The 27111-nt window shown below is 43.2% G+C and overlaps 2 protein-coding genes across 2 annotated transcripts; one reads left to right on the top strand and one right to left on the bottom strand.

Moving 5' to 3' along the window:
- The first annotated feature begins 1672 nt into the window (after nucleotides 1-1672).
- LOC128702125 (uncharacterized) lies at nucleotides 1673-7777 on the top strand. Its single transcript, XM_053796159.2, has 4 exons — nucleotides 1673-1712; nucleotides 3503-3578; nucleotides 6635-6745; nucleotides 7047-7777. Exons 1-4 carry the CDS (start codon nucleotides 1707-1709, stop codon nucleotides 7334-7336), a joined length of 483 nt encoding a protein of 160 aa, XP_053652134.2. The 5' UTR covers nucleotides 1673-1706; the 3' UTR covers nucleotides 7337-7777.
- Nucleotides 7778-11198: 3421 nt separating this feature from the next.
- Nucleotides 11199-18927, bottom strand: LOC128702268 (uncharacterized). The gene is made up of 4 exons (XM_070102649.1): nucleotides 18915-18927; nucleotides 12794-12863; nucleotides 12443-12613; nucleotides 11199-11655 (listed from the first exon to the last, which is right to left on the bottom strand). Exons 1-4 carry the CDS (start codon nucleotides 18915-18917, stop codon nucleotides 11378-11380), a joined length of 522 nt encoding a protein of 173 aa, XP_069958750.1. The 5' UTR covers nucleotides 18918-18927; the 3' UTR covers nucleotides 11199-11377.
- Between the last annotated feature and the right edge of the window lie 8184 nt (nucleotides 18928-27111).

The raw sequence follows: 27111 nt of genomic DNA, 5'->3' as shown, positions 1-27111 counted from the left end.
ATCGCAAATTTTACAAGGAATCTTATAGACACATCCATCAGCATTTTGGGGGGAATTCTTTATCAAAAGTTTTTTTTACTGTATCAAGATTTTTGAATACAACTTTAATATTAAAAGTCTTAAGAAGAGAAGGCATATCAACCAAGTTTTCATGGTAAGGGAGAACCAACATATTTTTAGTTGAATAAGGCTGGTTGTCCCTTTTTGGATTGTAAAAAGTATTTCTAGCAACTTTAAAAGATTTATCAATTACATTTCTTGGGTATTTTAAATCATTACCTATTTCATAAATTTTGGATATTTCCTCATCTATGAACTCAGGACTACAAATTCGTAAAGCTCTCAAAAACATTGATAAGAAAACAGACAGTTTGACTCTATCTTGATGCGAGGAATAATAGTGGACATAGGAACAGTTATTTGTAGGTTTTCTGTAAATTTTAAATTTGAATTCATTATTACCCTTAATAATTAAAACATCTAGAAAAGGCAATGAGTTATTTTCTTCAAACTCAACAGTAAAGTTTATAGAATGGGCTAAGCTATTTAATTTTCCAAGGAAATGGTGTATATCTACATTTTTGGGCATAAGACACAAAATATCATCAACATATCTGAACCATTTAGCTCTATTAGGGAGGATTGTGTTAAGCAACCTTGTTTCAAAAAAATCCATGTATAGATTACTAAGAACAGGTGAAAGTGGATTTCCCATTGCCATAAAATTTGGTTAGAGTTTAATAATACATTGGACAAATAATAAACCTTATTTCTTGGGTAGAATAATTTGTTAGTGGGATGTCGTGAGGACCTGTCTAGTTGGACCAGCGGACCTACTGCAGTGTTCCTCTTTTCTTATGAGTCCGGTATTGTCGCGCATCAGGTGTTTCTTTGTTGTGGGAGTTGACTGTGAGGTGTAGTCTAAGCCCTTTGATTGCCTTCCTTTGATGTATTACTTTCACAGTTCCTTGACAATGTGAGTAGTCACGAAAGCGCTTGGAATTTCACTGCTCTTTCACAGTGGTTGTTTTGCATATTCTGAAATCACCTGTTTACTGTGATCTTATTGCATATACATATATACATACATACATATATATATATATATATATATATATATATATATATATATATATATATATATATATATGAAAAACGTTACAGGACAAACGTTTACTGGGAGAATGTTCTACTTAATATAGAGCTTTATTATTAAGTAATAGAGCTCTACATTGAATAAAACTTTGTACTAATAAAAGTTTATTCTGAAATATATCTTTTTTTCCACAGGTCCGGACTTGGGTCGCTGGTCTACACTTCCACAACTACAACACTGTTCAATATATCTCTGGACTTCCTCGTTACTATCTTAAGCTTCAATACTCTTGGCAAGAGTTTATGTTTAACTCACTTTATCACCTCAATAAATGCTTTTCTTTTAATTATCGGTATATATAAGCTACCCAAACCCCCACCACAACGCAAAAATACGACTCAGCCTTATGTCCGCTTATCCAAAACTCGAATTGGAATGAATCCGTGATAATGCAGTCTGCTATGGGTGAATTTTATTTATTCTTGTGGTGAGATAAAGCCAGTTGGAATTATATTCTGAGTTGTGTTTTCCTGCACTACCCTTTCCGGCCTTGCTATTATATAGGATGTGCAAGCCTGTCGTCATACTGTGTTGTACTCACGTCTCCAGGATGACGGTAAGATGTACATTACTTGGAAGAAAGCCACAGTGAGAGAGCAGATTATCATTCTTATCATCATAGGAAAGCGCTAAATCCGCAGGAATCATACAACGTTTGAGGAAAGGAATATAATCAGACTTGATCCAAGGAAGAGGAAGGGTAGCTCAATTTCTTTTTGTGGAGCAAAAGACCCTTCACCAGCAGAAAGAGCGTAATGTAGTATCGTTCAAGGGCTCTCCGGCATGTCATTAGTGGCTAAGAAATATCCGCCTTGACACCAGTGCCTGCCATCATCACGGTGGACACCATTCCCATGAGCCTTTCTAGGGCGGGGAAGGTGCCAGAGCCAGAGCTTGCTGTCACCTGTAGTTCACAAGATTGCCATTCCCACGAGTCCACCTGGGGCGGGGAAGATGGCATACCAGAGAGGCCTAGCTTCTCCCTATGAGCCCCATGAGGGCAGGGAATAGGGCTAGGCCTGGGGACAGTTGGCCACGGAAGATGAAGAGGTACTTGTACTTCCTCCCATGGCATACATAGGTCTCAGACACTCCCAAAATAGGGAGCCAAGGCCGGGTCACCATCTGGAAAAGACCCGGGCCGGGAGAATACCGGCGAATTAAGAAGTGCCTGCCATATCTCGGTTAAATCGTCCTCATTACACTCTTATTCCGTGAGTACGTCATGCACACGTCATGCCTGGATGCATATTAATAGTGACAGCTCTCTTGTGTGCGCCCACACGCAGTATATACACAAATTATAACTAGTGCCAATCAAGTTTTAAATCAACATCAAATGAGTCAGTATGTATTTAAAATGATCAACATCTCTCTTCCTCTCCTGGTTTCTCATGTAATAAAAACGGGTCGTTGGACTGTGTCAGGACTGTGTTATCAAATTTCATAAATGGAATAACTCTTAGTTTATCCCGTGGTAATTTAATCCACAAACAAGAGATAGCCTGATAAAAAGAATACGCCAGAATGGAAATATTTACTGATATAACGTTTCGCTGGGGGACTAAACTTTTTCAAGTCGCTATTAAACAGGTTTGGAAAAGCTTGTTCTCCAAGCGAAACGTTAAATGAAGATTCCGATTCTGTCACAGTGTTCTTTTATCATCTTGTCTGTTTTACAACCTCTTATTTCCCGGGGGAGCGCCTGCCAAGACAATTAACACATATAACTAGCTGCTACCACTTATAGCCAACAGCTAACACATTTAACCATCATAAAACTACCCTTAAATATATGATATTCGTTCTTATTGTTCTTGTTTCGCCGGTACTCTCCCGGTCCGGGTCTTCTCTAAATGGTGGCCCGGCCTTGGCTCCGTCTTGGGAGTGTCGTGAGACCTATGTACTCACCTAATTGTGGTTGCAGGGGTCGAGACTCAGCTCCTGGCCACGCCTCTTCACCGACCGCTACTAGGTCCTCTTTCCCCCTGCTCCATGAGCTTTATCATACCTCGTCTTAAAACTATGTATAGTTCCTGCCTCCACTACATATAACTAAGTCTGCCACGGGAGGAGGTACAAGTACCTCCCCAGCTCCAGGACCAACTGTGCCCAGGCCTAGCCCCATTCCCCGCCCTCACGGGGCTCGTAGGGAGAAGCTAGGCTTCTGGTCTATCTGCCCCGCCTCAGGGGGACTCCTGGGAGTGGCAGTCTTGTGATCTGCAGGTAGTAGCAAAGCTCTAGCTCTGGCACCATCCCCGCCCTAGGAGGGCTCGTGGGAGTGGTGTCTTATATATGATATTCGCTGCGTCTTACACGGGGTAACAACTGACTGATGACTTTCAGAGAGCAGTGGTGGGTGTGCTCTTGATGGCTGTGGCAAGCTTGGCAGCGACCACCACCCTGGAACTCCAGCAGGAAGGTAAATATTTGAACAGTATTCTTAGGTTAGTTTCTGTTCCTTTTTAAATTATTGGTTATCCCCAAAAAATATTTTTGATTGGGTCAAAAATATATAAATGTCTGCACTGCGCAAACCACATATTGCTGGAGAATTTACATATCTTATTTTTAAGCTGAATCCTTGACAGCTAAAGTAAATAATTATTTTTACAAGTATATGTACATCTTTCTGGCAAACCTTACCAATCAACCAATCATGTACAAGGTATACAGACCTAGCTGATGTAAGTGTCAGGGGCCCAAGACTGTTCAACTGCATCCCAGCATACATAAGGGGGATTACCAATAGACCCCTGACTGTCTTCAAGCATGCACTGGACAGGCACCTAAAATACCTGACCAGCCAGGCTGCGGTTCATACGTCGATTCAGGCCCTGATCCACTATGAGGCCTGGTCACAGACCGGGCCGCGGGGGCGTTGACCCCCGAAACCCTCTCCAGGTAAACATCAATGTCATTCTGCTATATAAAAAGCCCCTTGTTGTGAACCATACCACGGGTGGGGATAGAACCCGCGCCATTACGATTTCGTGAATCCTGAACCCTTGTTGTGCAGAGCATTTCGGGCAAATTAAGTCAGGTTTGTTCCAGGATGCGGCCCACACCAGTCGACTAACACTCAGGTACCTAATGTTTCCACCTGTACCGGGGATCGAACCACAGAATTTAACGCTACCAACAGAGCTACGGGACACCGTAAACGTTGATAATTCGTATTATCGCAAACATAAAAATGACACCTGTCGTTTGGTACAGTATAAAAATAACACGCAGTGCAGGTTGTGTGTTGTTCCCGTCACCGTATTGTGCCTTTCTATTCCGTGGTTGGTATATTAGGTTTTAAGGTCATTAAGGCTATATGTCACCTGGTGCACCAAGTGACATATAACCTGGTATATAGAGCCCCTCAAATTCACTCATACCCCTCAAAATTCCTCCAGACTCCTTGAAATTCCCTAAGACTCCTTGAAATTCCCCCAGACCCACCTCGAAATTTTCCCAGACCACTCGAAATTCCCCCAGACTAATCGAAATTTCTCCAGACTCCTCGAAATAAAAATAGTAACAATAGATAAGGTGTGGAAGTATCATGAATCAGAATATGCTTTTAAAGCAGGAAATAGATCATTAAATTACCGCCACAGGGCTCAACATGGCCGACACGGTAGGTTGTGTAGCGGGCTAGCTGCGGGATTTTTCAAGGATAGCTCCTGGTCAAAGAGGCTGACCAGGTCCCTACTTAACAGAACTCAGTGTGAATGCTTGAAGAAGATACCAGAGCAGCGAACGGACATCCCAGTGCATCGTTTCAGCGTAAATAGTTGAAGTGTTGTGCAGTTTCAGAGGATTTGGTGTTGTCGAGTCAGGACCAGTCAGCGCCTCCCCCCCTCTCCGCTGGGGGGAGGGGGAGGGCGTGTGTAGTAAACAGTGCCCCTTTCATAACGCCTCAACACCTGCGCGTCTCCCCCGCCTCACCCACCCAACTCCCAGCGCCACCCCATCAGTAGAGGGTACTTCTCCCCTAACCCACGATGTCAGCGATGGCACTGCAGGGAGTGCCGGGCTCACAGGAACTTCCACTACAGGGACAGCATCGTGGAGTTCGACCGCGAGGCAGCTGTCAGGTGTGCCACAGGCAGTGTGTACTCAGTTCCTCAAGCTTCAACATCCGTGCACACGAGGGCCTGGGATCTTCAATCAACTTGGCGTCCACCAGGACGCTGACATGTCCCTAGGGGAGCTCTTCATCGGGCTGCTAACGGAGTCACTGGCTTCTTGGACCTCTTGGGGAGGGTCGATGGTGCTCGTGCAAGCAGCAGATCCCAGGGCAACTTGCTGCTGTTTGCAATGGCTGTCTACCGAGGAGAGACAGGCACCTAGCAACATCTGTTGTTGGGGCAATGGATGAATTCCCTGCTATGTTTGTTTACTGCTCATTACTCTGTAATTTGTCTATGATTGTAATCATGTCATAACGTGTTTATCATTCATTACCTTTGAAACTTGTCATGATTGTGACCAGCTCTACCTGGAGCTCATTACCTTTGTAAATTCTCATGATTAATGTGTTTATGATTCATTACCTTTGCAATTATTCATGAGTGTGACCAGCTCTACCTGGAGCTCATTACCTTTGTAACTTGGTCATGATTATGACCAGATCTAGTTCATTACCTTTGTAACTTGCTCAGCTATCAAAACTTTGGAGTCCAGTCCCTGGACCAATTATGTACCTCTGTAATCTTTTGACTACCGCCCACAGGATGGGTATGGGGTGCATAATAAACATATTAAACTAAACTAAATTACCGCTCAGCAAGCCTGACCTCATTTGTAGGTAAATTATTAGTCAGTTATAGCCGATATTATAAGAATCCATCTTGATAAGCATAATTTGATTCATGATACTCAGCATGGATTCATGAGGGTTCGTTCCTGCCTAAATGATCCTGCCTCAAATGCTTTCTTCAGTGAAGCATTTGAGACCATTGAACGTGATAAAGAATATGATATTGTTTATTTGGATTTCAGTAAGGCTTTTGGCAGAGACCCACGCAAAAGATTGTTAAAAAAGTGGCTGCTCATGATACTGGGAAAAAGTAGTCATGGATAGAGCCATGGCTGAACAATAGACGGCAGAATGCATAAATGGTTAGAAATCAAGAGTGCGGAAGGGTCGCAAGTGGCGCTCCACAAGGATCAGTTTTAGGTCCACTGTTGTTCAAAAATTTACATTAATGACCTTGATGAAGGAATTACGTGATATGAGCAAATTCGCTGAAGACAAAAACTGGCAGGATAATAGACTCAGAGGAAGATGCCACTTTACTTAGATAACTAATGCCGTGGTCAGAAAAGTGGCAAATGCAGAGTTTCTCTGTTCTTGTGTTCATCATAGAAAGTTAAAATTTAAGAATCAGGGAGAAATGCTACACACGGAAGAACACTGAAAGGCAGCCTACTGCGTAAATGATAGGTACTACAAATGTACTAATTCAGTCATGTTTCTTGTAGATAATAATAATACCGGTGGTGAGGCCAAGTTCTTCGTGAAGAACTACTACACCACCACTTGGACCTTCCTCTCCTCCTTCACGTCCACCGTCCCTTACACCTGCTATACTAGTAAGTCTATATAACCCTAGTGGTTTAGCACTTCTTTTTGAAGCGCTAAACCCCTTTTCACTGGTAGTGTGTAGTATTTCACTGGTAGTGAACATGTGTTGTAAGTCTACAACACATGTTCACTACTAGTTGTCTTCAACACAGGTACACTACCAATCAAGTCTTTAACGAGAAGTCCAAAATGTCTTTACAACCTAGGCAAGTATTTAAAAAATCCAGTGGATACTTAGGTTAATAAGAGAATATTTTTCCAAGCTTTCTATTGTAACATTAATTACCTGGGTTCTTGTGATTCTTTCAGCTGGTATGGAGGCTCCCATGGCTTGCATGGGTCGCAGACTTCGCCGCCAAAAGAGGACTCACATGCAAGTGTCACAAGAGGAAGCTGCGAGTCTCGGGAGCAGCATCCAGAGTGAACTGGAAGGTGATCTGATAGAGGGGTTGGAGTCTGCGCAGGAGAAGTTCTTCTTCACTGTGTGGAGAACCTCCAGCACCACAGCCACCGTCACTACTTACTCCACCAATCGATCCGTCACCATTTCCATTTCGATTGCATGCACTTACCCGGGAATATTGTATAATGTTTGTTAGGAAACTCGACATTAAGTCGCTTCCCACCCATTGCTTATCCCATGGCAGTGTTAGCATTAAAAAAAAAATCATAAATAATCTTGGATCCATGTCAGTTTGGTTTTTTGTTCCCTCCAAATTTATGAGACGCAGACTTTGCTTTGTTTATTAAAGGGGGTTCAGAACCTTCTATTATATCTAATGAAGTGATTTTCAATACTTTTTAATTAAGGGGTGGATCGGTAAGCTAGCAGAAGACCTCAATCCCATAACCAAAATTTCCATTATCATAAAATCTTGCCCTCATGAGAAATTTTCACATTTCTTCTGGAAAATGAAGAACATGTGTCATCATCAAAATGTACGGATAAGCAACGGTTAAGAATACTGTACACAGATTTGTTTTAGTATATATTTACATAAGTGGCCCTTACTGTTAATATATGTAATATTCTGATTGATGCTCTTATGTTTTATTCATCCTCGTTATCCTTGACTCGGAATACACACATGTAATGTTCTTATACATATATGTATATATATATATATATATATATATATATATATATATATATATCTATATATATATATATATATATATATATATATATATATATATATATATATATATATATATATATATATATATATATATGTATATATATATATATTATATACACCCCTGGCCGCCTTCAAGAAGGCACTGGACAGGCACCTAAAGTCAGTACCTGACTAGCCGGGCTGTGGTTCGTACGTTAGTTTGCTTGCGGCCAGCAGTAACAGACTGGTTAACCAGACCCTGATCCACCACGAGGCCTGGTCTCAGGCCGGCCGCGGGGGCGTTGACCCCCGAAACCCTTCCAGGTATAAAATGTTGAAGGGATGGTGCCTCTAAATGTTATCTACTAACATAAAAATGGAATAACACTGCAGGAGGTCTACTGGCACAAACTAGGGAGAGTTTTCTCAAATATAAATCTTCTATCATTGTAATAATGGTATTACGATACACGGTGAGGAATTAGACACACGTGAAGCACCTGGATATATTCATGTGAAGACGATTCCATAATTTGTTCATGATTGTAGCCATGTATAAACGTTAGTAACCATTCTTACAGGACTCATTACCTTTGTAACTTGTGAGTTCATTACCTTTGTAACTAGTTCAGCTATCAAAGCTTTGGGGCCCAGTCCCTGGACCCATTATGTACCTCTGTAATCTTTTGACTACCGCCCACAGGATGGGTATGGGGTGACTACCGCCCACAGGATGGGTATGGGGTGACTACCAACCACAGGATGGGTATGGGGTGACTACTGCCCACAGGATGGGTATGGGGTGACTACCGCCCACAGGATGGGTATGTGGTGACTACCGCCCACAGGATGGGTATGGGGTGACTACCGCCCACAGGATGGGTATGTGGTGACTACCGCCCACAGGATGGGCATGTGGTGACTACCGCCCACAGGATGGGTATGGGGTGACTACTGCCCACAGGATGGGTATGTGGTGACTACCGCCCACAGGATGGGTATGGGGTGACTACCGCCCACAGGATGGGTATGTGGTGACTACCGCCCACTTAGGGTCACCATCTGGAGAAGACCCGGGCCGGAAGTACCGGCGAATCTACATCAATCAATCAACCCCAACCAGTGACCTCATGAAATCAGGTGTCCAGTAGCTTGAGTGGTAGCGTACTCAGCTCACACACTAAGGTCCGGTGGTCGATCTCCAGTACGGGTGGCAACATTAGGACGTGTTTCCTTAAGGTACCTGCTGCTGTCCATGTTCACCTATCAGTAAAATAGGTACCTGGGTGTTAGTCGACTGGTGTGGGTCGCATCCTGAGGACAAAATTGACCTAATCTGCCCGAAATGCTCTGCATAACAAGTGGTTTTCTAAATAGTATGTCACTGACGTTATCTATGGTCTGTATACCTTGTACATGTATGGTCGAAATAATGATTATTATTAACAGGAAGATTATTTATAGGGTGAAACTAAATTTGGGAGCAGTCAGATGTGGCGTTCCACAAGGATTAATTTTAGGTGCACTGTTGACCTTGACAAGGAAATAACAAATAATATGAGCAAATTCGCTAATAACAAAAAATAGAGAGAATAGATTAGGAGGAGGATATTAATGGACTTCAGGAAGACTTAGACAAGCTTATGTTGCAGTCAGAATAGTGGCAGATGCTGCTCAATGTCAACAAATGCAAGAATAGTGGCAGATGCTGCTCAATGTCAACAAATGCAAGAATAGTGGCAGATGCTGCTCAATGTCAACAAATGCAAGAATAGTGGCAGATGCTGCTCAATGTCAACAAATGCAAGAATAGTGGCAGATGCTGCTCAATGTCAACAAATGCAAGAATAGTGGCAGATGCTGCTCAATGTCAACAAATGCAAGAATAGTGGCAGATGCTGCTCAATGTCAACAAATGCAAGAATAGTGGCAGATGCTGCTCAATGTCAACAAATGCAAGAATAGTGGCAGATGCTGCTCAATGTCAACAAATGCAAGAATAGTGGCAGATGCTGCTCAATGTCAACAAATGCAAGAATAGTGGCAGATGCTGCTCAATGTCAACAAATGCAAGAATAGTGGCAGATGCTGCTCAATGTCAACAAATGCAAGAATAGTGGCAGATGCTGCTCAATGTCAACAAATGCAAGAATAGTGGCAGATGCTGCTCAATGTCAACAAATGCAAGAATAGTGGCAGATGCTGCTCAATGTCAACAAATGCAAGAATAGTGGCAGATGCTGCTCAATGTCAACAAATGCAAGAATAGTGGCAGATGCTGCTCAATGTCAACAAATACAAGAATAGTGGTAGATGCTGCTCAATGTCAACAAATGCAAGAATAGTGGCAGATGCTGCTCAGTGTCAACAAATACAAGAATAGTGGCAGATGCTGCTCAGTGTCAACAAATACAAGAATAGTGGCAGATGCTGCTCAGTGTCAACAAATACAAGAATAGTGGCAGATGCTGCTCAGTGTCAACAAATGCAAAGTTCCTATATTTGGGAATGTCAATAACCGTAGCACTTATAAACTAAATAACAGATTTTGACCGTGCAGAATGTGGAAAGGTTTCGGGAGTCTTGGTAAGGAGACATCTAAAACCAAGACAACAGTCCCTGAGCGTGCGTAATAAGGCCAACAGATAACTGTTGCTTATTTACCTTGATAATTTATAATAAACAACAGACACGAATTTATTTTTTGTAAGGCTTGAGACCAGTGCCAGAATAGCCATTTTAATGTCGTTTTTGCTACCCACTTATCATGCTGTTGAATATCGAGACTCCTGGCTGTCTTTAAGAAGGCACTGGACAGGCACCTGAAGTCAGTTCCTGACCAACCGGGCGTGCGGCCAGCAGTAACAGCCTGGTTGATCAGACCTTGATCCACCAGGATGCCTGGTCTCAGACCGAGCCGCGGGGGCGTTGACCCCCGAAACCCTCTCCAGGTAAACCCCAGGTAAACTCCAGGAAGGACGTCGTGAGATGCACTGCCACCGTGTACTTCAAGTCGTGCCTATTCCTCCAGCTTTATGACAATTAGTGTATTGCCAAAGCCTAGGTTTAATTGTTGCTTCTTAGCACTCATAAACTGGGCATTCCAGGTCTTCCAGACCTAGGACTAATTGTTCTTTATTCTCTCTCTGCTTGTATACACTCAGCCCATTCAAACTGTTTTCTACTCTTACGAGCCTGTTTTTTTTTAAATTTGCAATTAAGAGGCTGTCTACGTGAGAATGTTGATCAGTAGAAGGTAAACTTGATATATGAAATCAAACAACACCCAGATAGATGGCAGTAGATGGCAGATCGAGTCCATGATACCAAACAAATTTGCAAGCGAATCTATTTATTAGGGGTCAGTTATGTATTTACAATGTTTACATTATGAGAATATTTAACCTCGGTCGTTGTTCATCCACAGGAAGACAGTAATAACAGTAAGACTGGAATAATTGCTAAGAAATCTCAGAAAGAGTTTATAAGGATGAACATCACTGGTCAATGGTGGTTTCCATGCTAGCAGAAGTTGAGGGCGACGCCAGGGTAAGTGCACATTACTGACACAGAGACAGTGACAGAACGGTTGGTAGAGTAGGTAGTGACGGTGACGGTAGAGCTAGATGTCCTCCACAACGTGAAGAAGAACTTCTCGCTCTCAGACAACCTGTCGTCTTCTTTGACGTCGTCACCAGATATGCTGCTGAGAAGTTCAAAGGTATCCGCATCCCGTTCCACGAAAAGCCTTTTAGAATTACGCATCCGACGACCCCTGCAAGCTACGACACCGGCAGCAGCTGTGACAAAAAGTAATATTTAAATAAACAAGTGTTTTCTATAGTAATGAATTAAATGTCAGTCATTCATTAATTCGTGTGGTACCAAAAATAATGTTACCCAACTTGTGGAGGTTTATCGAGTAGTTAATGACATGAAATATGTTAGGATAATGAGATCTTAACACACTGTCTCCCAGGTTTTGCTGCCTTACAGGTTAATGAAAAAGACACAAGGGTATTTTTATTGCCGATGGGTTTTGCATGCACAACGGGATTCTTCGGTCAATACAAGAGAATGCAATACTTAAAATAGTAGTGCTGACATGATTAGCCCGTCACTCTTCGTATTTGGACGTCAGTCCAAGCTTGAGGAACTGACATCCTTCCACCAAGGTTGCCGGACAAATCACAAAAATTTCTTCTACTGTCTCCATTCTTCTATTTGCTTATATTCGATTGAGAAGGCAGTTGTGCAGGTAAAATCTTTCGGTAATAAAGATATTCAAGTATTTTACATGTGTGTTGTCCACCAGTTTGATGGTACTGTATATCATCAATAATATGTGGCTTACTCGTGATGGTGACTTACTTGTCTGGTGACTTGCTTGTCTGGTGACTTGCTTGTCTGGTGACTTGCTTGTCTGGTGACTTGTCTGGTGGCTTACTTGTCTGGTGACTTACTTGTCTGGTGATTTGTCTGGTGACTTACTTGTCTGGTGACTTATTTGTCTGGTGACTTACATGTCTGGTGACTTACATGTCTGGTGACTTACATGTCTGGTGACTTACTTGTCTGGTGACTTACTTGTGTAACAGGTGTAGGGTACTGTGGAGGTGAACGAAGACAAGAAGGTCCAAGTGGTAGTTGAGTAAGACTTGATAAAGAACTTAGCATCTTGTTCATCCGTGGAATTAACATTTTGTCCATCTGATAACTTAGCATTTTCTCTATCTGATATCTTTGCATCTTGTCCATCTGCAAATAAACATCATAATTTATTCCATGACACCTTATTTCCTTCAGTCAAATAGCCATCTCTGTAACAGCCTGCAAGTTCTGTGATCTATAAGTACATATACCAACTTGCACTGCCACTATTGCTTGAAATGAAGATGAAATACGTAAAGGTTTGTGTAGCGACAGAGTAAGACTAACCTTTAGCTTCCTGAGGTACAGCTGCAGCTAAACATAATAGGAAGACAATGAGGAGTTCTGTTGATGCTCTCTGCAAGTAAAGAGTGGACATTGTATAGGTCATGTTCTGTGATACATGTGAATTATTGCTATCTAGTGATAAAGACCTTATTTACATTAGGTAACTCTAACTTGACTCACGAAATCGTAATGACACGATTGCAAACAAACCATACCCCGGCCGGGATTGAACCCGCGGTCAGAGAGTCTCAAAACTCCAGATCGTTGGTCTAGTGGCTAACGCGACGGTCTGGAGTTTTGAGACTCTCTGGCCGCGGGTTCAATCCCGGCCGGGGTATGGTTTGGTAGGTAACTTTAGTCTCCGCTGTTTGTTGCGTCCCAGTTTGTGCTGTACACTAACGGCCACCTTCAAGGCTGGCGACATTGCAGACCTGGAGAGTGTACAAAGAACTTTCACAGCACATATAAGTGCGATAAGGCACCTAAACTACTGGGAACGGTTGAAGGTCCTTGATCTGTATTCCCTCGAACGCAGGCGAGAGAGATGCATGATAATATACACTTGGAAGGTCCTGGAGGGATTGGTATCAAACCTGAACACGAAAAATCACTCCATATGAAAGCAAAAGACTCGGCAGGAGATGCAACATTTCCCCGATGAAAAGCAGGGGCGCCACGAGTACACTGAGAGACAACACAATAAGTGAGCGGGACCCAAGACTGTTCAATTGCCTCCCAGCATACATAAGGGGGATTAGCAATAGGCCCCTGGCTGTCTTCAAGAAGGCACTGGACAGGCACTTAAAGTCAGTACCTGACCAACCGGGCTGTGGTTCGTACTTCAGCTTGCGTGCGGCCTGCAGTAACAGCCTGGTTGATCAGACCCTGATCCACCATGAGGCCTGGTCTCAGACCGAGCCGTGGGGGCGTTGACCCCCGAAACCATCTCCAGGTAAACTCCAGGTAATGAGACCTAAGCTGTATTTGCTATTATATCTATACATTTTTATTCTCACTTAAAATTATATTGTCTATATCTTCAATAATAACTAAAATCAAACTATTTTGCTTTATAACATTTTCTGACTTTATATTATTTAGCTATGTATATAGGTGGGATATGTTTTATTGAATTAAGTAGGAAACTGTTTCTCGGGTAGGTGTTCTGTGAACCGTGTTGACGTCTGGCTTAGAGGTGTTGCCTGTGTATCAGCCTACCTCTTATTATAATCATGGGGGAGCGCTAAACACCTAGGATTATACAGCTCATGTGGGGGGGGGGGGATGGTAGGTATTCAGACTCGATTCAGGGAACCGGAGCATAGATCCAATTCGCTAGATCAAGAGCTCCTCACCAGCGTCAAGGAACCTCCCTTGAGGAGTAGTCTATGTCTAGTCTTGGTAACATCTTCTCCTCGAAGTTTGATTAGGCTCCAGTTTTGGGTAACAGACTGTTCCGTTGGTGAGACGGAACCTTTTTCTCGCTACAGTGAATATCAGTAAAGGACAGAGTTAGTTCTGGACTTAGATATTTTGATATCTACTAAGGTTGCGAGTTTTTCTGACATTATGAAGTCAATGAGTGGATTTAACTATGACCTCCACGTCTTACCGTAGTCTTGATTTGAAATAAACCGAACTTATATTGGGTAAGAAGGGAGTAATAGGACTCCCACAGAGATGCTGCTAAAGATCTCAGCTGTATGCTTTAAGTAAGTTTATTCAGGTATACACAAACACAGTTACACAAATTCCTGCTTTATTAAGATAGCTTGTTATGTTATGATAAATGCTTTTATCTCTGTGTTAGCTTCTTGGTGGATTATCTTACTGGAAGCTAGTGATTATTGGAGGACAGATGTACAATTTAGCCTCGTACGTGTATTGAGTCGACCTATAGTGAGACATTTCCGTCAATGATTGAAACCCCTGGGTATGTGTATATATGGTTAATTACGACTCGTGACCGCCCACAGGATGGGTATGGGATGCATAATGAAGATATTAAACTAACTTACGACTCGTGATAATGGAAATCTTCCTTTAAATATTCATAAATTGTATTATGAACTTATGGCCTTTAGTATTATTGTACTCAAAAGTACCAGTCAGTATTTTTCGACAAGAAAGTATTTACTTCTTTTAAGACACGTTAATATTAAAAATATTAAATTATTTTATCTGATTATTGTGTCCTGGTTATAATTTACAAAAAAAAATCTATTAAGATGGTCTTTTATACTAAAGACAGCCAGTCCTGACCGTGATCCAACACCTTGTTACGAAAGAGAAGACTTTCACAGGCTATATAGAACATAAGAAAGGAGGAACACTGCAGCAGGCCTGTTGGCCCATACTAGGCAGGTCCTTTACAATCCATCCCACTAACAAAACATTTACCCAACCCAATTTTCAATGCTCCCCCAAACTCCCCGGAGTTCTCCACTCGCTTCTATTGTGTAACCCAGCAAGACAGATGACTTCTTTTCCTAAGAGTGTTCACATTACAACTTGGAAGTAAATGCTCTGGTATACATATATATAGAATATTGAGAAAAACCTATGCCACTATACCGTGATTCCTTCTTAGAGAGTTAATGAACCAACTCTGTTAATAGGTGTAGAATAATGGAGGCAGCAGATATTATCGTGGTATACAAGCGCAAGACTGATATAAAGTTGATTATATAAAAAGAACATAAGAATGGAGAAATATTGCAGCAGGGCTATTGTCCCATACTTGGCAGGTCATTCTCAAAGCTAAACCCACTTAATAAAAATATTTGCCCAGGCTATTTTCAATGCTACCCAAGGAATAAGCTTTGATAATACTATCAACTCAAGTGCAAGTCCCACTCAAATCCAACCCCTCTCATGTAATCACACTAGCCATACAAACTGACCCTCTATAGTTCAAAACACCTACTTTTCTCACAAATTATCGGGCATTATTTATTGTGTAGTTATTCTTTATAAATGGGAAGGATAGTGAATGCTCATCTGACGAACTTATTATGTACTCCAGAGAGAATAATCTTCTCAAAATCAATTTCATAAGTATCGTACATATTTCTTATTGACATGTTGGTTTTTGATACCATCTTTTATCAATGGCGTTCAGGTACGTATAAGAAAAGTTATTTAGAACGTTGTGTATGTTGTGTATCGAGCCTAATATAGTGCACAGCACCAGACGAGACTTCACCTGAACGTATATACAGCGAGAAAGTTGTGGCTAACGCTCTCGCTTCACACGGCGAGGGCCTGGGTTCGATTCCCAGCCAGAGTAGAAACATTGGACGTGTTTCTTTCCACCTGTTGTCTATGTTCCCCATCAGTAAAATGGGTACCTGGGTGTTAGTCGACTGGTGTGGGTCGCATCCTGGGACACTGACCTGATTTGCCCGAAATGCAGAGCATAACAAGGGAGCTTCTATATAGTAGTATGTCATTGTTGTCAGCTAGGACTGTATACCTTGTACATGTACTTGTAGTAAATAAAGATTATAAGCTCAGAAGACTGGTATTCCCACGAGCCTCCCTGTGGGTGGGGAAGGTGGCAGACCAGAGGCCTAGCATCTCCCTATGAGCCCCGTGAGGGCGGGGAATGGGGGATAGCTGGTCCTATTTATTTATTTGTTATTTATTTACAATTTGAGCATACATACGAGGTACAAAAAAATACAGATAAGAGCAGCATGCCAAAGCCACTTATACTATGCATAGCATTTCGGGCTGGCTTAAAATTAACTAAGCAATGATGAAATCAGTGATAATACATTATTGTAAACAGATAACTATAAAGCACAAGTGAGTATTACAAAGACAGGTCATATGGTTGCATGCATTGTTGTACATTCAGTCGTATGGAGTATTCTGTTAGGTAGTGTATTTAAAAAATAATAAAGTTAGATTGGGTTTTAGGTTTAACATTTATGTGATATAATTGTGAGAAACATTTAAGATATACAATTTATAAGGTTCAGTTATTCAGTATTTATTTGGTTTTGGGTGAGTAAGTGATCTTTGAGAAGAGACTTGAATTTATAAACAGGTAGTGTTTCTTTTATATTTACAGGTAATGAATTCCAGATTTTAGGGCCTTTTATGTGCATTGAGTTTTTGCATAGCGTGAGATGGACACGAGGAACATCAAAGAGTGATCTGTGCCTTGTATTATGGTCATGTGTTCTGTTGAGGTTGGCAAGGAGATGTTTGAGGGGAGGGTTAATATCAGAGTTAAGTGTTCTATGTATGTAATAGGTGCAGTAATAAGTATGGATGTTTTGTATGGTGAGTAGGTTTAGTGTATTGAATATTGGTGGAGTGTGCTGCCTGTAGTGAGAATTTGTTATCATTCTAACTGCAGCCTTTTGTTGGATAATTAGTGGTCCTAGAAGATGAGGAGGTACTTGTACCTCCTGTCATGGCAGACATAGGTCTCAGACACTCTCAAGACTCGGGCCGGGAGAGTACCGGCGAATCAACTAAGTTATTTCACTACAATAAAAAGGTTATAATTATGACCATAATAAATATGTCATAGTGTTTGCTTACGTGTCTTTCTAAACCACCATAATTTTTAAAGGGATGGACCGGCAATCTAGCGGAAGGCCTTGGTCAAATGACCAGCAGCTGGAGCTTCTGGTCATCTGACTAAGACCCTCGTCAGGAAACACTTGTCCTGTTTTCTGACCAACCTTACCTAGTTTCACTGCAAGAGAAGTCTGATATATACAATAAACTGGTATATTGACTCTGTACTCCTGGTCGTCTCAAGTTACTTCAAAAGTGAACCAAGGACACGTACACGAAATATCAGACACCAGAATAATTTTTTTTAAATAATGGCGACCTCACGACTGAGTGAGACGTCGATTTTTATAATAAATACTTATGTTTACGAGGCTTGCTTCTGTCAAAGTGTCTGATTTCCTGCACTACAAGGGGATGCCAAGATGCCGGTAAAGGGTTCTTGATCCACTGAACTGAAGCTACACTTCCTTCGATTGCCTTCCAGTTGTGTAACCCTTACGGATTTAGTACTTCCCCTGAACGAAGGAAAAAGAAATAGCCAACTAAGAAAGCCTGAAGGAACTTAGCATAGCATTCTGTCTAGGCTCTTGAGATTTTTAATTCTATAAATTCTCCAAATTCTCAAAAATAACAGAAGTATAAAAAAAAAAAACAGGATTACAGAGGTCTGCAATTTCGCCTGCCTTGAAAGGGGCCGTTAGTGAACAATTACATAAAAGAAATGTGCTAACACAATTTGATCAAGGCTCACAAAGGTCCTTCATAAGAAGAACAGTGCCAAGGCCGGGCCACCACTTGGAAAAGGCCCGGGCCGGGAGAATACCGGCGAATCAAGAAGTGTTGCTTATAGCCTAGCTTAGTCTAGCATCAACAACAGTACTGCTAGAGATACTTACAGCCAAACTTAAGTCTAGCAGTAACAACAGTACTACCAGAGATACTTATAGCCTAGTCTTAGTTGATACCCACACTATAGTGATGGTAGGAGATGCCTACAGTGCCGCCCTACAGTATGGGAAAGAAACGTGTGGATTTTTTACAGAGACTATTGTGATGAATGGTTTGACGACTACTCTTACGCCCACACAGTGGGTCTGTAGCGTGATAAAACCCACACAGTGGGTCTGTAGCGTGATAAAACCCACACAGTGGGTGTCTGTAGCGTGATAAAACCCACACAGTGGGTCTGTAGCGTGATAAAACCCACGCAGTGGGTCTGTAGCGTGATAAAACCCACGCAGTGGGTGTCTGTAAAATGTTAAAGCCCACACAGTGGGTCTATACCGTGATAAAGCCCACATAGTGGATTTGTAGACTGATAAAACCCACACAGTGGGTGTCTGTAGACTGATAAAACCCACACAGTGGGTGTCTGTAGACTGATAAAACCCACACGCTAGACATTTGTAACTTAATAAAGCCCACATTTAACCGTGATGTGTGCATAGTACCTACGATAACATAGCTGTTGAACGAATGATGGCGAATTAGTTTTTTCTAGCCATGCCACCTCAGTGGGAGACGACCCGAATTTACAGAAAAATAATGCATTTCTCAGTCACCATCACAGCATCCAGATACTTACCATTGTGGAGAAACTTTAACAATGTGGACGACCCTATTTCGTCATCCTTACATATAACCATCAAGTGAACCAGGATATTTTGAAAAATTTTTTTTGGATTATTATCTTTTAGGAGGAAAACCGCAAAATAATAATAGGCTCAATTTTTTTCGTAAAAAATATAATCTCGTGTTAATTTTCTTTTTACATTCTTTAATAAATTGGTAAAAAAAGTATGTGAAGGGGGTAAATGTGGATTAAATCATGTGTGAAATGGAAAGGCGTGTTTCGAGTTCTCAGGAAAACGGAGCCATTAATAGAGACCAGGAAAACTGTCTGGTTTCTAACCCAGGCTGCTGGAGTCTAAATTAGGAAGTGTGAGGCAGAGTCTGGTGATGCTGGTTAGTTGTTGTTGTTATCCCTGGTGATGCTGTTAGCTGTTGCTGCTATCCCTGGTGATGCTCTTAGTTGTTGCTGCTATCCCTGGTGATGCTGTTAATTGTTGCTGCTATCCCTGGTGATGCTGTTAGTTGTTGCTGTTATCCCTGGTGATGCTGTTAGTTGTTGCTGTTATCCCTGGTGATGCTGTTAGCTGTTGCTGCTATCCCTGGTGATGCTCTTAGTTGTTGCTGCTATCCCTGGTGATGCTGTTAATTGTTGCTGCTATCCCTGGTGATGCTGTTAGTTGTTGCTGTTATCCCTGGTGATGCTGTTAGTTGTTGCTGTTATCCCTGGTGATGCTGTTAGTTGTTGCTGTTATCCCTGGTGATGCTGTTAGTTGTTGCTGTTATCCCTGGTGATGCTGTTAGTTGTTGCTGCTATCCCTGGTGATGCTGTTAGCTGTTGCTGCTATCCCTGGTGATGCTGTTAGTTGTTGCTGCTATCCCTGGTGATGCTGTTAGTTGTTGCTGCTATCCCTGGTGATGCTGTTAGTTGCTGCTGTTATCCCTGGTGATGCTGTTAGTTGTTGCTGTTATCCCTGGTGATGCTGTTAGTTGTTGCTGTTATCCCTGGTGATGCTGTTAGTTGTTGCTGTTATCCCTGGTGATGCTGTTAGTTGTTGCTGTTATCCCTGGTAATGCTGTTAGTTGTTGCTGCTATCCCTGGTGATGCTGTTAGTTGTTGCTGCTATCCCTGGTGATGCTGTTAGTTGTTGCTGCTATCCCTGGTGATGCTGTTAGTTGTTGCTGTTATCCCTGGTGATGCTGTTAGTTGTTGCTGTTATCCCTGGTGATGCTGTTAGTTGTTGCTGTTATCCCTGGTGATGCTGTTAGTTGCTGCTATCCTTGGTGATGCTGTTAGTTGTTGCTGCTACCCCTGGTGATGCTGTTAGTTGTTGCTGCTATCCCTGGTGATGCTGTTAGTTGTTGCTGCTATAACTGGTGATGCTGTTAGCTGTTGCTGCTATCCCTGGTGATGCTGTTAGTTGTTGCTGCTATCCCTGGTGATGCTGTTAGTTGTTGCTGCTATCCCTGGTGATGCTGTTAGCTGTTGCTGCTATCCCTGGTGATGCTGTTAGTTGTTGCTGCTATCCCTGGTGATGCTGGTTAGTTGTTGCTGCTATCCCTGGTGATGCTGTTAGTTGTTGCTGCTATCCCTGGTGATGCAGTTAGCTGTTGCTGCTATCCCTGGTGATGCTGGTTAGTTGTTGCTGCTATCCCTGGTGATGCTGTTAGTTGTTGCTGCTATCCCTGGTGATGCTGGTTAGTTGTTGCTGCTATCCCTGGTGATGCTGTTAGTTGTTGCTGCTATCCCTGGTAATGCTGTTAGCTGTTGCTGCTATCCCTGGTGATGCTGGTTAGTTGTTGCTGCTATCCCTGGTGATGCTGTTAGTTGTTGCTGCTATCCCTGGTGATGCTGTTAGTTGTTGCTGCTATCCCTGGTGATGCTGTTAGTTGTTGCTGCTATCCCTGGTGATGCTGTTAGCTGTTGCTGCTATCCCTGGTGATGCTGTTAGTTGTTGCTGTTATCCCTGGTGATACTGTCACCTGTTGCTGCTATCCCTGGTGATACTGTCACCTGTTGCTGCTATCCCTGGTGATACTGTCACCTGTTGCTGCTATCCCTGGTGATACTGTCACCTGTTGCTGCTATCCCTGGTGATACTGTCACCTGTTGCTGCTATCCCTGATGATACTGTCACCTGTTGCTGCTATCCCTGGTGATACTGTCACCTGTTGCTGCTATCCCTGGTGATACTGTCACCTGTTGCTGCTATCCCTGGTGATACTGTCAGCTGTTGCTGCTATCCCTGGTGATACTGTCACCTGTTGCTGCTATCCCTGGTGATACTGTCAGCTGTTGCTGCTATCCCTGGTGATACTGTCACCTGTTGCTGCTATCCCTGGTGATACTGTCACCTGTTGCTGCTATCCCTGGTGATACTGTCACCTGTTGCTGCTATCCCTGGTGATACTGTCACCTGTTGCTGCTATCCCTGGTGATACTGTCACCTGTTGCTGCTATCCCTGGTGATACTGTCACCTGTTGCTGCTATCCCTGGTGATACTGTCAGCTGTTGCTGCTATCCCTGGTGATACTGTCACCTGTTGCTGCTATCCCTGGTGATACTGTCAGCTGTTGCTGCTATCCCTGGTGATACTGTCACCTGTTGCTGCTATCCCTGGTGATACTGTCACCTGTTGCTGCTATCCCTGGTGATACTGTCACCTGTTGCTGCTATCCCTGGTGATACTGTCACCTGTTGCTGCTATCCCTGGTGATACTGTCACCTGTTGCTGCTATCCCTGGTGCTACTGTCACCTGTTGCTGCTATCCCTGGTGATACTGTCACCTGTTGCTGCTATCCCTGGTGATACTGTCACCTGTTGCTGCTATCCCTTGTGATACTGTCACCTGTTGCTGCTATCCCTGGTGATACTGTCACCTGTTGCTGCTATCCCTGGTGATACTGTCAGCTGTTGCTGCTATCCCTGGTGATACTGTCACCTGTTGCTGCTATCCCTGGTGATACTGTCACCTGTTGCTGCTATCCCTGGTGATACTGTCACCTGTTGCTGCTATCCCTGGTGATACTGTCACCTGTTACTGCTATCCCTGGTGATACTGTCACCTGTTGCTGCTATCCCTGGTGATACTGTCACCTGTTGCTGCTATCCCTGGTGATACTGTCACCTGTTGCTGCTATCCCTGGTGATACTGTCACCTGTTGCTGCTATCCCTGGTGATACTGTCACCTGTTGCTGCTATCCCTGGTGATACTGTCAGCTGCTTCTGCTGCTGTTATCCCTTATGATAAAGTTAGATGTTGCTGCCATCCCTCACGATAAAGTTAGATGTTGCTGCCATCCCTCACGATAAAGTAAGATGTTGCTGCCATCCCTCACGATAAAGTAAGATGTTGCTGCCATCCCTCACGATAAAGTAAGATGTTGCTGCCATCCCTCACGATAAAGTAAGATGTTGCTGCCATCCCTCACGATAAAGTTAGATGTTGCTGCCATCCCTCACGATAAAGTTAGATGTTGCTGCCATCCCTCACGATAAAGTTAGATGTTGCTGCTATCCCTCACGATAAAGTGAGATGTTGCTGCCATCCCTCACGATAAAGTTAGATGTTGCTGCCATCCCTCATGATAAAGTTAGATGTTGCTGCCATCCCTCACGATAAAGTTAGATGTTGCTGCTATCCCTCACGATAAAGTGAGATGTTGCTGCCATCCCTCACGATAAAGTAAGATATTGCTGCTATCCCTCATGATAAAGTTAGATGTTGCTGCTATCCCTCACGATAAAGTAAGATATTGCTGCTATCCCTCATGATAAAGTTAGATGTTGCTGCCATCCCTCACGATAAAGTAAGATATTGCTGCTATCCCTCATGATAAAGTTAGATGTTGCTGCCATCCCTCACGATAAAGTAAGATATTGCTGCCATCCCTCACGATAAAGTCAGATGTTGCTGCCATCCCTCACGATAAAGTTAGATGTTGCTGCTATCCCTCACGATAAAGTCAGATGTTGCTGCCATCCCTCACGATAAAGTTAGATGTTGCTGCTATCCCTCACGATAAAGTCAGATGTTGCTGCCATCCCTCACGATAAAGTTAGATGTTGCTGCTATCCCTCACGATAAAGTCAGATGTTGCTGCCATCCCTCACGATAAAGTTAGATGTTGCTGCCATCCCTCACGATAAAGTTAGATGTTGCTGCCATCCCTCACGATAAAGTAAGATATTGCTGCTATCCCTCACGATAAAGTCTGCTATCCCTCACGATAAAGTAAGATGTTGCTGCCATCCCTCACGATAAAGTTAGATGTTGCTGCTATCCCTCACGATAAAGTAAGATGTTGCTGCCATCCCTCACGATAAAGTTAGATGTTGCTGCTATCCCTCACGATAAAGTAAGATGTTGCTGCTATCCCTCACGATAAAGTAAGATGTTGCTGCTATCCCTCACGATAAAGTAAGATGTTGCTGCTATCCCTCACGATAAAGTTAGATGTTGCTGCCATCCCTCACGATAAAGTTAGATGTTGCTGCCATCCCTCACGATAAAGTTAGATGTTGCTGCTATCCCTCACGATAAAGTAAGATGTTGCTGCCATCCCTCACGATAAAGTTAGATGTTGCTGCCATCCCTCACGATAAAGTTAGATGTTGCTGCCATCCCTCACGATAAAGTTAGATGTTGCTGCCATCCCTCACGATAAAGTAAGATATTGCTGCTATCCCTCACGATAAAGTCAGATGTTGCTGCCATCCCTCACGATAAAGTAAGATGTTGCTGCCATCCCTCACGATAAAGTTAGATGTTGCTGCCATCCCTCACGATAAAGTTAGATGTTGCTGCCATCCCTCACGATAAAGTTAGATGTTGCTGCCATCCCTCACGATAAAGTTAGATGTTGCTGCCATCCCTCACGATAAAGTTAGATGTTGCTGCCATCCCTCACGATAAAGTTAGATGTTGCTGCCATCCCTCACGATAAAGTTAGATGTTGCTGCCATCCCTCACGATAAAGTTAGATGTTGCTGCCATCCCTCACGATAAAGTTAGATGTTGCTGCCATCCCTCACGATAAAGTTAGATGTTGCTGCCATCCCTCACGATAAAGTTAGATGTTGCTGCCATCCCTCACGATAAAGTTAGATGTTGCTGCCATCCCTCACGATAAAGTTAGATGTTGCTGCCATCCCTCACGATAAAGTTAGATGTTGCTGCCATCCCTCACGATAAAGTTAGATGTTGCTGCCATCCCTCACGATAAAGTTAGATGTTGCTGCCATCCCTCACGATAAAGTTAGATGTTGCTGCCATCCCTCACGATAAAGTTAGATGTTGCTGCCATCCCTCACGATAAAGTTAGATGTTGCTGCCATCCCTCACGATAAAGTTAGATGTTGCTGCCATCCCTCACGATAAAGTTAGATGTTGCTGCCATCCCTCACGATAAAGTAAGATGTTGCTGCCATCCCTCATGATAAAGTTAGATGCTGCTCCCTCACGCTGCCATCCCTCATCCCTCACGATAAAGTTAGATGTTGCTGCCATCCCTCACGATAAAGTTAGATGTAAGATGTTGCTGCTCCCTCACGATAAAGTAAGATGTTGCTGCTATCCCTCACGATAAAGTAAGATGTTGCTGCATCCCTCACGATAAAGTTAGATGTTGCTGCTATCCCTCACGATAAAGTCTGCCATCCCTCACGATGTTGCTGCCATCCCTCACGATAAAGTTAGATGTTGCTGCCATCCCTCACGATAAAGTTAGATGTTGCTGCCATCCCTCACGATAAAGTTAGATGTTGCTGCCATCCCTCACGATAAAGTTAGATGTTGCTGCCATCCCTCACGATAAAGTTAGATGTTGCTGCCATCCCTCACGATAAAGTTAGATGTTGCTGCCATCCCTCACGATAAAGTTAGATGTTGCTGCCATCCCTCACGATAAAGTTAGATGTTGCTGCCATCCCTCACGATAAAGTTAGATGTTGCTGCCATCCCTCACGATAAAGTTAGATGTTGCTGCCATCCCTCACGATAAAGTAAGATGTTGCTGCCATCCCTCATGATAAAGTTAGATGCTGCTGCTATCCCTCACGATAAAGTTAGATGTTGCTGCCATCCCTCACGATAAAGTTAGATGCTGCTGCCATCCCTTACGATAAAGTTAGATGTTGCTGCTATCCCTCACGATAAAGTTAGATGTTGCTGCCATCCCTCACGATAAAGTTAGACGTTGCTGCCATTCCTCACGATAAAGTTAGATGTTGCTGCCATCCCTCACAATAAAGTTAGACGTTGCTGCCATCCCTCACGATAAAGTTAGATGTTGCTGCCATCCCTCACGATAAAGTTAGATGTTGCTGCTATCCCTCACGATAAAGTAAGATGTTGCTGCTATCCCTCACGATAAAGTAAGATGTTGCTGCCATCCCTCACGATAAAGTTAGATGTTGCTGCCATCCCTCACGATAAAGTAAGATGTTGCTGCCATCCCTCACGATAAAGTAAGATGTTGCTGCCATCCCTCACGATAAAGTTAGATGCTGCTGCCATCCCTCACGATAAAGTAAGATGTTGCTGCCATCCCTCACGATAAAGTAAGATGTTGCTGCCATCCCTCACGATAAAGTAAGATGTTGCTGCTATCCCTCACGATAAAGTAAGATGTTGCTGCCATCCCTCACGATAAAGTTAGATGTTGCTGCCATCCCTCACGATAAAGTAAGATGTTGCTGCCATCCCTCACGATAAAGTTAGATGTTGCTGCCATCCCTCACGATAAAGTAAGATGTTGCTGCCATCCCTCACGATAAAGTAAGATGTTGCTGCCATCCCTCACGATAAAGTTAGATGTTGCTGCCATCCCTCACGATAAAGTAAGATGTTGCTGCCATCCCTCACGATAAAGTAAGATGTTGCTGCCATCCCTCACGATAAAGTTAGATGCTGCTGCCATCCCTCACGATAAAGTTAGACGTTGCTGCCATCCCTCACGATAAAGTTAGACGTTGCTGCCATCCCTCACGATAAAGTTAGACGTTGCTGCCATCCCTCGTCAATTAGACTGTTGCTGATGCTCTGGGCCATCATAAAACTGGCATCTGCTTCCTATCATCCCCTCCATTACAAATGAGTCATAGTTAAATATAACAAAATAACCCGTATAACTTAATGATAAGAGGAATCCTGTACCAAAGAAAAAGAACATGGGTTCGATTACTGGGTTAGGCAAGTTTCCTTAGACCTACTGACCCCTATTCACCTAGCAGAAATTAAGTACCAAGGTGTCCATCTCCTCAGACCTGCTCCTGCTGTTTACCTAGCAGACATTAGGTACCTACTTTGTATTACTATGACAAGGTGATGTGTAAGACACATGGACAATATTTGTCTATCTTTCGTTTGGAAACGCCTCGTCAACCAGTGGCTTCATCAGTCCAATACAGAGAAGAACGGTTGTTTGGGGTAATCAGTCCCTTAGCCTGGAGTTGATGTGCTGAGTCCATCAATCTTATTGGATTGATTGCCTCAAACCCCTTATTACCTTCCACCGTTCGTCTCTGTATTGGACTGATGAAGCCACTGGTTGACGAGGCGTTTCCACGCTAAAATTACCCAAATGTTGTCCAAGTGTTTCACTCATCAGGTACCTGGGTATTAGTCTTGTACCTACTGCCCCTGCTTATCCAGCAGCAAATGGGTATTTAGGGGTCAGTAGGCTGTTGTGGGTCGTATCCTAGTTCGGGGACCTGAAGAACAGAGCGAGAAATAGGAGCAGTTGTTGTGGGTCGTATCCTAGCTGGGGGACCTGAAGAACAGAGCGAGAAATAGGAGCAGTTGTTGTGGGTCGTATCCTAGCTGGGGGACCTGAAGAACAGAGCGAGAAATAGGAGCAGTTGTTGTGGGTCGTATCCTAGCTGGGGGACCTGAAGAACAGAGGGAGAAATAGGAGCAGTTGTTGTGGGTCGTATCCTAGTTGGGGGACCTGAAGAACAGAGGGAGAAGTAGGAGCAGTTGTTGTGGGTCGTATCCTAGTTGGGGGACCTGAAGAACAGAGCGAGAAATAGGAGCAGTTGTTGTGGGTCGTATCCTAGTCGGGGGACCTGAAGAACAGAGCGAGAAGTAGGAACAGTTGTTGTGGGTCGTATCCTAGTTGGGGGACCTAAAGAACAGAGCGAGAAATAGGAGCAGTTGTTGTGGGTCGTATCCTCGCTGGGGGACCTGAAGAACAGAGCGAGAAATAGG

This window comes from Cherax quadricarinatus, chromosome 83, assembly GCF_038502225.1.
Source record: "Cherax quadricarinatus isolate ZL_2023a chromosome 83, ASM3850222v1, whole genome shotgun sequence".
Classification (NCBI taxonomy): domain Eukaryota; kingdom Metazoa; phylum Arthropoda; class Malacostraca; order Decapoda; family Parastacidae; genus Cherax; species Cherax quadricarinatus.
This window is presented reverse-complemented; position numbering and strand designations above follow the sequence as displayed.